Here is an 11,475-nt window from a genome sequence, read left to right on the forward strand (position 1 = left end):
TTCCAAACAAGGCCACATATTTATTTACAGTGTCTAGGTCCCAGTGTTTCAGGGAATCTGTGAGTTTAAACATGCATGCATGAATGTACACAGGCCCCTTAGTATGGCCTCTAATAAATCCATCCCTGACACATGGATGTCTGGTTCTTTATGCTCACTGGCTGCAGAGGAGAGATAGTAAGAAGTTCACTGCAGTGAATCCAGGACATACTAAGAGGAGCTCAGTAACAGCTGGATATACAGAGGTGTGCACTGATTCCCTGCTGAGAGACTCACAGTTGGTGCAGGATTTTTGAGTCTGCAGGAAACTAAATTTAAACATGGTTAATCAGTTAAGTTTTAGCACTCATACCACATTCAGAAAAGTATCCTAACCATTTTCTAAATTGTTCGCGTGACTTTCTTAAAGAGGATTGTGAATTTGTAGGAATAGGAAGATATTCATTAGCACAATTCTAGTGGATTAACTCCAACATTTCAAGTGCATTGCAAAGTTTAGTTGTAGATTTTCTGCTAATTTGTCAATTTTTTGCTTGCGTTTGAGTGCAGTTCAACACAAAGAATTCAAAGAAATTCCTGTTTACTTTATGACTTTCAGCAAAAAGCATAATCTTTAAAAAAGTCAGAAGTTATTATGAAATCTGAACACAGCAAATTTACCTAGTATGTTTTAAGGCCTGTATCACGAAGATTTGATATAATATCAGTAATACATTAATTAACCACAATTGTCTGATGAGAGCAAATGAAACAGAGGAAAAACTGCCAGCATATTCAGTCAGTCCGCTTCTAGGTGGTACGTGTCAATTGGTATCAGTTGTCATCCATTAGAGCAGTATACTGCCCATTAGTCTTGTGTCTGATGGTTGTCAATTGGAAGATAAATTTAACCAGATAGTACAAATGAAAGATCTTTGAATAGATCATTATTCATGCCAATACATGTAAAGGAATCTCACTATGACATACTGTAGATGGAATATAAAGATGGGATGTGATATTTGACATAGGATTTGGTGCCAAGTAAGTTACTGATGAGTATGTGTTTAAAACTAGTTTGACGATTTTCTCATACAGTAGTCATGACTTTAAGCGACCCTGAGCGGAATCTGAGAATCTTCTTCTTCAGAGCGTGGGAAGCTTTTATCTTGACAAAGGCTTTTGGTTGAGATGGGGTATTAGCAGTGGCTTGTGGTGAAGGAGAGGATGAAGAAGAGGTAGAAGCGAGGCGGGGTGGCAGCTGCTGGGGCCACACCAGCCCCCCGCTCTCATCTGAGTCGCTGGATAGCGAGCTGGAGGCTGGAGAATATACCTCGCTCATGCTAGACTCGGACTCTGCGGGGGCAGCACCACCATAGCTCTCCTCCCCCTGACAGAGAGGTGCGCTTTCCTGAAAGTCCTGCTGCCAGTGCTTGGCGTGCTGCTGTTGGTGGTAGTTCTGGGGTTGGGAATGGGAACAAGAAGGGCCGTGGCGAAATTTTCGAGGTGGTCGTCTGTGTACCTGCCCTGCTTGGACTTCCCCCTCATCTTGGCTGAGCTCCAGGTTAGATCGCCAGCGTCGGCTCTCGTTGTGCCCATTGTTGACCACCTGGTGTCCTACAACCTGGTTTTGATTCTGAGGCAGTGTATGAGGATCACCTCTGCCTTGGGGCCTCTCTGTGGTGCTGTACCTCCTCTCTGGAAGCACCCGCTGACCCAGGAGGCTGTTTTCAGACTGGGATCTATTGGTTTTACTGCTTGACTTCTTGGATCTCTGTCTCTCGCTGTGATTTTTCTTAGATGCTCTGTACTTGAGGTGATCAGGAGATGTGAAAACTTGGTTGGACTTTGGCTGCTCTTGGTTGTAATGTCTTGGGGAGCACAGAGGAGCGTGACAGGCTTGTCCAGGAATATACTGAGCACTTACTAAACTGTGCATGTGAAGAATAGGGGGCTGTGGATGTAGATAATGATGGGGGGATGGGGGTTCACAACAAAGGTCAAGAGCCCCAACTCCACAGTTATGGTCCAGTGAGGGCGGAGGGGATGGTAGCCTTCCAGCCAGGGAAATTGGATTGGGCTGGGGGTAGGGCAGAGCTAAATAACAGTCCTCCTCCAAAGATGGGGCCTCCCCACCACAGGCCTCTCGCTCCAGGTCACAACCCCATCCCTGGCCATTAGGATTTGTAGAAAGGTCACCATGGGGCTGAAGATGATGATCAGAAGGGCGGTGCTCTGTGGTTAAAGAAGGAGTTCTCCTGTGTAGGGAGCTGTGTCCAGAGGCACTGCAGTATGGGGGATCAGGGCTAAGAGTGGTGCGAGGCTGACAAGGTCTTGGTGTGAGGGTATGGCGTTGGATGAGACTCAGGATGTAACCCTCTACCTTCAAAGCCAGCTGATAGTCCTCTTCGGTGACCTGATCCTCTTCAGGTTGCTGCTCCCAGCCACCATTGTCTCCGCTGGGGTCCCACTGCCAGGAGTCCATGGCAGTGCCCTCCTCAGCAATACCCTCAAGAGGTGGGTATGGGGCAGAGAAAGAGCGGGGTAGCATGGTGCGTAGAAGTGGTGCATCAAATTCTCCATCCAGCATAAGGGGGTCTCCTGATTGCAAGAGAGAAATATTGCACTAAGTGAAGTAGTAAGTAAAATCATCCTGAATGCATTATTACGAGGTAGTCAAAAGTTCTAATAGTTAAAAAGTAATAAATAATCTCAAAACTAAGAGTCTGCAGCCATGCCACTCTCAGTCTGTTCCCATACATTTGCAATATTAGCATTTAACAAAAAGACAAATAACAGAATTGAACTTGTTATTAGGCTGGGTCTGACACATCCTCATCTTTGACCTACAAAGATGGTAATCAGAACAGAGCCAAACTCCAGTCTACAGAAAACCCTAAAATAAAAAGGCAGACCTCTGTGTTTTTGACTAGGGTAGAATAAGTCTTCCAATCTTTATTAAGCCTCTTTCACATAAAGACAGTTGACTAAGAGTCTGCTGTTTTCTCATGCTAATATGCAAAGAGTATGCTAATATGTTAATCATTTTACTTCAACAAGAGCACATATGCAGGTTTCACAATATCTCAAATCTTCCACGTCTGATAGTCTTGCTTACCCACAGACTTTGGCCTGTCACTGGTGTAAGCCCACGAGGAGACACTCTCTGTGGGCTCAGTGGTACAAGATTTTCCTTTTGGTGACTGACCTTCACTTGAGTCATAGAAACCTAGGACACAGTGTAATTAGTGTAATTAATTCATCGCAATTTTAATGATTTCTTTGAACTGTTTTTTTATTCCAGGGTGGAATGATTGCACAGCATGCATCTTTAATGACTCGGTTTGGGATTTTCTTGAATGTACACAGGGTTAAAAGGATACATACAGGCTCATATACACACAGTCACATAAATCTTTTAATAAGTGATGCTTAAGGATTTGCGATGTTTTTTAATTGAACAGCATCAAAGCCAATTAACTTCTAATTAGTGAAAGGTTAACAGGCCTTATATTGTACAATCATTTTACTCCGGAAAAAGAAGGGTTCAAAGAAATCTTTAAAATCCTCAAATTACCATAACATTCACACAGATTATGAGTCTATGTAAACTTCTGATCATAACTGACAGAATTAACCACACCGCACGCATATCTTTGGACAGTGGGAGGAGAACCCACACACAAAGGCCTCAAACTGGATTCAAACCCAGGACCTTCTTGCTGTGAGGTGAAGGCACCAATAAAAAGAAAGGCTCAACTCATTTCTTATAACTCATTCGAGTCCTCAAAAAATATTCTGCTTCATGCATAAAGTTTCTCACTGCATTTCACAAATAGGCCACAGATTAAAATCACAAAAAACTGGAGCATAAAGGAACAATAAGAGCAGAGACTCAAATATGAAATACAAAGAACACAAGTTTCGTTCAGCTGAGCAACACTCTGGAAAAAAATAACTTCATTTACTGAAAAAAGGGAATTATACAGTGTGTTTGCACTTTGATTTAACTGCCTTGCAGAAATAAGTACCAGAACTCGGTCGACTGTTGCCAGTTTCTCCTTGGGCTCCGTCACAACAGTCATCAGCAGCGTCGATCCTCAGCTCTCCCACCTGCTGTTCCAGCGCTTGCATTAGACCCCATGGGGAGCTCTGAAGAGCACTCTGAAAAACAGACAAACATGCATTCAGACTATTTTCTTGCAGTCTGTAACTGGTTGAACTGATGGGAAAATAACTGTTAAGTAGACATTACGAAGCAAAAATGATTGATTTTAGGAACAAAGCAAAATAATAAAAAAAATTCCAGCAGTGCTTGTAGTTTAATGAGTGCTTTCTGGATATGCTAATGGCAGAAGCACAGCTGTGAATCGTTCGCAGCTTGTTTCGCCAGCTGCAACATTGTTCCTAATTTATAATGCCTGAAAATATTAAAACCAATAAATCAAAATAACAAAGCCAAAACTCTGATGCAGAAGTGTGTAAAATCAAAACGTGGCCATCACATGACTGAAGTGCACCCACGGTCTGGGCTATCATTTATAAAAACAGGCTTACTGGAGAGGCAGCCGGTTGAAACATGAATAATTCATAGCACTGTGAAGGAGGGGAAGAGGGAGGGTGGGGTGTTATTTCATGTGGGTGGACACACACACGTGCTTGCAGACACTCGCGAGCAAGATATACAAATAATTGCTCATTTAGCTCAAACCAGCAACAACTGAGACTGGGTATATGTTAAACATATGTTAAAGTCCCCCCAAAACAAATAAATAAAGAGCGCTGTCGTTCTTACACTTGTGTGTTTACCATTTGGAAGCCCACCCCTCACACAGCCTTCCTCAAACCACTACAATCACCCACCCTCCCATTTACCCATCTGTTTGTGGTAAAACTGAGTAATTAAACATGCTGGTTCATCCAGCCTGATCATTTTTTGCTGGTGTCATATTGACAGCATGTGACACACACACTTAACATGGGCACGCATTTCCATGCCAGCCTACCTGAATGGGTTAACACAAGTGCACAGACAGCTCTGTTTGCAAGACTTTAGAGGACATTAAATGGACTTTGATTCACTGCCTGCAGGCTATCTTTCATTATGACAACTAGCTGTCACAACCTAACCCTTCCTTGTTGCACTTGTGAGGAAGACAAGTACCCAGAATCTGAGTCTATAAACAAACTGTCTCAGCAACGTGAGTAATACCTTCTCTGATACACGCAGACCTAATACAGGCATTTTAAATGGCTGGATTTAATATGGCTGACACTCAACGCTCGTTAAGAGACTTCATTACCAGAAGATTGAGCGTGCCCTCATAACAAGGTGACACTTTTCACATTACACACTTCTCACGACAGACAACTCCTCCCTGAGCTCATGTAGCTGGATGACATGCAGAGAAGCTTGTTAGAAATCCTCTAAGAATGCACTTTATTATTAACAGACAACAGATAAAGATAATGCAGAATACTGAATAAATAAATACATAAATAAATAAATACATAAATAAATAATATCAGAGAATCAACACAGCATCAAAGCTGGGATTTGTTTATTTGGGTGGTGCTGGAACAAAGTGGCTTTTAAGCTGTGTTGTGCACCACTTTGGAACTTGAAGCCTTCATCCATAAGGAAGAAGCGCACACTCACTATGCAACGGTGTAAGTCATCAAGTACAACTGAACCAGCCAACCACTGTAAATGCCTGGCTATACAGGGATGGTAGGTTCAGCTGTGGCTCATCAATCAGCCACAGATGAATTGCTCTAAAAGACTTCTGATTAAAATGTAATGAATTGCAGCTGACGAAAAATCATCCAACGTAATCGAACATAAGAACTTTAAAAGTTTTTAAGTATTGTGGCATTTTCTACTCCTCTATGTGGTCTATAAACAAACTGCATTAGTGTCAAATACATGCTCATTTAATCTTAAAATCTCAGGCTTCGCCGTTTTTACAAATGTTTTCACCACAACTGATCTAACGGTGAGTAGTCATTCATTTGCAAAACATTCCCTTTAACATTTTGTGCAAGCGACATAGTGGCATGCTAACATCAAATTAAAAAGATCAACAAACAGACACGATCATTCTTTTTGTGTTACAGTGCTGTTATTATCTATTCAGAACAGTAATGTGTGAAAAGACAATGTTTATAACAGGAAGTGGCTCAGTGTTTCTGAGAGATCTCTGTCAGTGCCTTTAGGCTCTAACGCCACTGTCCTGCAGACTTAATGCAATCATAATGGAAGCACAGACAACCTCTTTACCCCAAATACTGTCACCTCTTTTGTCTCTGCTAGCGGCCTTATTGTCTTACTATAAACAAAGCACTAGCATCACTATATCAATACTGTTTTGTATGGCAGAAACGTTGGGTGCTGGTTTGTGGTAAAGAATTGCTGAGAGGAGGGGAAGCAAATTGGAAATCAATAAATCAATGATGCTATTTCAGAGTGGCAACTGTCTGCCATCTAATTGTGGACATATGCACAAACACTGTAGAGGCACAGGGCTGGATATTAAACTATAACCCGACAAAAAACAAACAAATCTCTGTGGATGAACAAACCATTTGGTTTATACTGTGACATTTTGCTTTGACTGCATTCTGTTATTACAGGTCTCACACTGGTTCCCAGACATGCTGCACACTGTATTATTGCTTTTTTTTTTCCTTTCTTTTTTTTTTTTTACTGCATCCTGCAGGCTGCTGGGGGATGGGGGAGATGAAGAACACTGTGCAGCCAGTCTCACTTATAGCCATTAAGCTGCTGTGGCTGTACAACACATCAGGACCACCTGTTCTCTCAGTGAAAAACACTGAGCAGCAGGTGAGGCCAGGTGAAACCAGGAACATGAACAATGACTGGGCAAATGTTCCTGTCATTAGCTACTGTGCTTTAGTGTGTATGCAGAATGTGATGCTGCAGAGTTTAATAAGAGTGGATTGTCTCTGTTGATATAGAAAGATACAATCAAATTCAGTCACACATTGGGTTTTGCTGCAAGACAACACAGAAGCAGGCAAAAGTGTCTCGGCATCTTTTAGAAAGGACCAATGACCAGTAAAGGCCAGGGGGGTCTTTGAAACAATATTGCCAGGATAAAGAAATCTATGGAACAGAGAGCACAAAGCATGCAGCCTCACTGCTGGACTCTCTATAATTAAAGCTATGTTGTGACTGGATCCACAGTGGGAGGCCGGAAACACACACACACGCACAGCACATGCACAAACACAGGGCACCCTGCCCCCTGTGTTTGCTCAGCTACTGATCTCTTATTTCTTCAGAGCACGTGGACACATTTTAAATTTGTTTTAGTTTGGTAAAATATATTCAGTGATTTTGGGACGAAGTTCTTCACACGCACAGAGAGAGTTTATCCATTGCATTATGAATAGTATTAATTAGTTTCCTCTGAATCTGTTCAGTGTGCGCAGTGGCTCGTAGGCACAGCAGCAGGGTGCATGGCCTGCAAAAGGAATCCTTAAAGAAAGACTTGAAACAGGCTGTGCTCATGTGACTGAAAATTGCATAACTAAATGAGAGTTGATCTCAAAGTGTGTTTGTATCATAATGTTTGCACTTGTGTATCGTCTGTGCGCATATAATTTGTATATTTTCTGAAGCTTATTTGCTTGAATGGCTGTGTACACAAAGAAACCAAAGAGCACAAACAAAAACCGGTTGAGGTTTTTGTTTGTGTGCCAGAAAAAAGCGCAGTAAACCATCATGCGAGTGATCAGTCACTGCTGAGCAGACTATACGTTCACTAATGATGCGCTGCTGTCTTAACACAAGGACACACACAGCCTGATTGATGATGAGCCAGCAGTTCAGCAAAGACACAAAACAATAGCAAAATCCACTGTAGATACAAACACACAATCCTGCAGAATGCAAAGATTTTTTTTTCTATGTGCCCAAACATGCAATAATTAAATATTTGGTTTAAATCCCCTAAGCCAATTAATATTCTTCAGAGGAGATTAAATAACATTTCAGAGCACATTTTCTCCCCTAAAATCAAACACTTCTCAGCTGATGGATGTATGTGTGCCACATTCATACAAAATTCATATAATCCCTTCCACTCTCTCCAAAAACACACAGCAGGGAAGCTGAGAGGGAGGTCAGAGATTCGTGCTTTCCCAGCTGCTGTCTGGCGTCCCACAGCTGTCAACACCTTCAACACCACATGCTGTATGAAGAAGGGGGAAAAAGAAGAAAAAAAATTGCATCTCTCAGCGTGTTTGGGGCCACATTCATGTTCAAGGCGCACACGCTGTCAGTCTCATGGGTCAGTTGTTTCTATGTCACACCGTGAACTATACATTTTGCAGACTTTAACCTACACGCGAGATGAGATTGGGGATTTGGCTCGGACGCAGATGGTGACCTGATATCACGAAGACTCAATTTGAGACTTCAATTAGAGTCCTGTCGGGTCCAAATATTCTCCCAGGACTTTCCCGTGTAATTACTCACACGCTTGGATGAGCGCAACAGTTAATAAACATCGATCCAAAGGCGGATTGCGCAGAAATGAAAACGGGGAAATTATGCGCCCTTGTGAGGAAACTCGTGTCACTCCTTCACTCGCCTTGGAAACATCCTGTTTCCAGCTGATGTGGAGACGGGATGAAATGCGCTGGCAGCTCCTACAGCACCGGCGGAATTGAGCATAACTGCGCGTGGCACACTCGAAAAACTCACTTTATGATGATCGTTAATTTATTTATTTATTTTTAACAGAAAATCATATCATGTCATAATTCTAAAGCCAGTGCAGAGAGCCACCTATGTGCGCCTTTTCCTCTCACTGGGGCCTCGATCGCCATCATTAGTATTCTGCTCCATATGCGCCTATTGTTAGGGCCCCGGCGGAGGAGGAGAAGAAGGAAGGGGGGAGAGAGGGAGGGAGGAAGGAGATGTGAAGAGGAGGAGGCTGATTTAATTTCTCCCTTTTTTCCCACCCTCTTTAATAATGCCATGCTTTTGTAGTAATGTTGAGACAACACCAGAAGTTAAAACAGAAACAAACCTCACCGAGACATAAAAACTTGGGCAAAAAAAGAGAAAAAGTGAAGAAGACCCGTTTTCAGCGCAGATAAGTGCTCACTGGTGCGTGAAACTCCCCGTGTGAACCGCTGATGTAATGCTGTTAGTGAAACTTCTATTTGCCGTTATAGAACCAGTTTTAACCCCCCCCCCTCCCCGCCCGTTTTACTCTGGCAACATATCACTCTTATTTTGCTTGAGCGTCACGTAAATAAAAAAAACCAAAACAACATTCCATCAATTACACGGATGCTAATGTTCACATAAAAACGTTAGCTCCACCAGCAACAAAAAAGCAAGAGGAATAATTCATCCATTTATGATGTGCGGAGAGCACAAATGAGAGCTTGTTAAGTGGAATATAAAAGTCTAGGCGGAGGGAACAATGGGCCATTAAATAGTCGGTCTGTGGCACAAACGGCGTCTGCTCCACCCCCTGATTTCGTTCCCCAGGGGCATAAATCTCAGCCAAAAAGCAGAGTAACGCATTACACCCTTTCAAACAGAGAGCCTATTAATCAAGTTGAGTAACTTTTTTTTTCTTTGCAGCTAAACGTCACAGCAGCACAAAAGGCGCTGCCCAAACTAGAAGACCATCCAGCGGTCAAGCGGGTTTCAATGAGTCTACGCTGAAGGCTATTAGATATTCAAAAGTATGTAGAGTTGTGATACATGACAGGGGTAAGGTGGAGTTCTTTTATCACAGGGTGGGGTAATGCGGGAGGGCTGGAATGCAAACATACAGTGCAGTAAAAGACTCAACACAAACTTCTTACCAGCTGACGTCTCAGTGTCAAGTTTTCCTGGCCCCAGCTGCTGAAACATCTCAGCTCTCCTCTGGAGCTTTCTTGGGCAAGCGGGTCTCCGAGAGCCAGCGCCCCCAGAACCAGACACTCCTGCCGCTGTCTGCGGAGCTCCAGCTCGCATAGCCCGGCCAAACACGCCTCCAAGCGCTCCTTGGTTCGACTGCGCTCCACAGTCGCCGGATACGAGAAGGCACGATGCATGCCTCTCAGATTCAGGAATTATGTGCAATGAAAGCTACTTATTTCCCTTGTATTGTAGTTTGCGCTCTCCAGTTGACCCAGATTTACGAGGGCAAGCGCAGGCTATAAAGGGCCATGCTGTATCCCATTCCTTGTGATAGTACGGTTGCCTTGGAGCTGCATGGTTCTCCAGACTGTCTATCCGCTATACATTTTCTATTTCGCAGCTGTCAAACGGCAGGAACAGAGCTCCGCCCTCTGCGACCATCCACGGCGAAAAAGTGGGGCTCGAGCCATCCGCCCCTTTGTAAATCCACTCTCAGCCTTCATTGGACACGAGGGGCTGGCGGGGTGATGCGCGTAAACGTTGTCCCATCCCCCTTGATTCATTACAGCGAGGCGTCGACCTCACCCATCTTCCCATCATGGACCGACACTAATGTAATTCTTCAGGAGGCAGTAAATCTCTGAGATGTTATTATCCCGAAGCAATTTAACGTCACCAACGGAGAAATGAATTAAACAACAAGACAGAAACAAAAGGGCATCAAGTGAAGAGGATCCAATAATCTGATCGTCACATATCTTTTCACCAACATCTAGTTTGTATTGATCTGCCTCATCTCCATGTGTTGTCTATAGCATATGATTAACTCATGATTTAATGGGGAAACAAGTTTTCCTCCTTCTTCATTTCACCCCCCGCTGCTCGCTGTGGTGCATGTCTTCTGGATGCTGAGGAATGCAGAACACGTCTTCCAATCAACTCTGTAAAAAAATGCGTATGAATGTTTTATAAAGTGCACGATTTTGTTTAGTCTGTGCAAGAAAGTAAAAAAAAGAGAGAAAGAAAAAGAAAGCGGAAGCCGAAAGACACCAAATATTGAACAAGATACAGGATAAGCAATTCATTCATTACCATTATTTAGCATTTTTTGAGGCTTTTACTTTGCACATGCACATGTCTGCGGTTTTTATGGCGTTATAATTAAATAATTAACAAGCAATTTAGGAAACACATAAAATGAGACAACAGGGAGCTGTAAGAATCACGTGAGCAGTCTCCTCTGACTGCGGAAGGTTATGACAGAGTTGTTCTGTAGGTACAAATCCTAAAAATAACAACACCTTTAAGACATGACATCAATATTTAAAAGTCTTATGATTTTATTTTTTGAGTGCAGTAACAGATGAATATTTCATCCATGCGTCACACGCTATTTTCCTCAATACTACTCTCTCTGTTAAGTCTTCTGAGGTCAACCATATTGTGTCTGTAGCAACCGCAGTCAAAAGAAAGTATATGCTCTTTAAATCCTAAGGTTTTAGGTATCAGGATATAATAAAAATGATTTGGTCCTTAGCATAATGACACATATTAAAACGTGTCATTATTTATTTAACAGACATTAAAGCACGATGCAGAAGCAGTGT

General features: G+C 42.7%; 1 protein-coding gene across 1 annotated transcript; it reads right to left on the bottom strand.

Annotated features, from left to right (window-relative positions):
- Window positions 1-4: 4 nt before the first annotated feature.
- Window positions 5-10,293, bottom strand: LOC134641309 (dapper 1-like). The gene is made up of 4 exons (XM_063493674.1): window positions 9,832-10,293; window positions 4,011-4,143; window positions 3,098-3,208; window positions 5-2,580 (listed from the first exon to the last, which is right to left on the bottom strand). Exons 1-4 carry the CDS (start codon window positions 10,060-10,062, stop codon window positions 1,070-1,072), a joined length of 1,986 nt encoding a protein of 661 aa, XP_063349744.1. The 5' UTR covers window positions 10,063-10,293; the 3' UTR covers window positions 5-1,069.
- Between the last annotated feature and the right edge of the window lie 1,182 nt (window positions 10,294-11,475).

This window comes from Pelmatolapia mariae, linkage group LG14, assembly GCF_036321145.2.
Source record: "Pelmatolapia mariae isolate MD_Pm_ZW linkage group LG14, Pm_UMD_F_2, whole genome shotgun sequence".
Lineage (NCBI taxonomy): Eukaryota > Metazoa > Chordata > Actinopteri > Cichliformes > Cichlidae > Pelmatolapia > Pelmatolapia mariae.

Coding starts and splice junctions, on each gene's coding strand:
- LOC134641309 (XM_063493674.1), bottom strand. CDS start 10,062: ATGCATCGTGCCTTCTCGTATCCGGCGACTGTGGAGCGCAGTCGAACC. Junction 4,144..9,831: donor TGACACTGAGACGTCAGCTG/GTAAGAAGTTTG, acceptor TCTGTTTTTCAG/AGTGCTCTTCAGAGCTCCCC. Junction 3,209..4,010: donor CAACAGTCGACCGAGTTCTG/GTACTTATTTCT, acceptor ACTGTGTCCTAG/GTTTCTATGACTCAAGTGAA.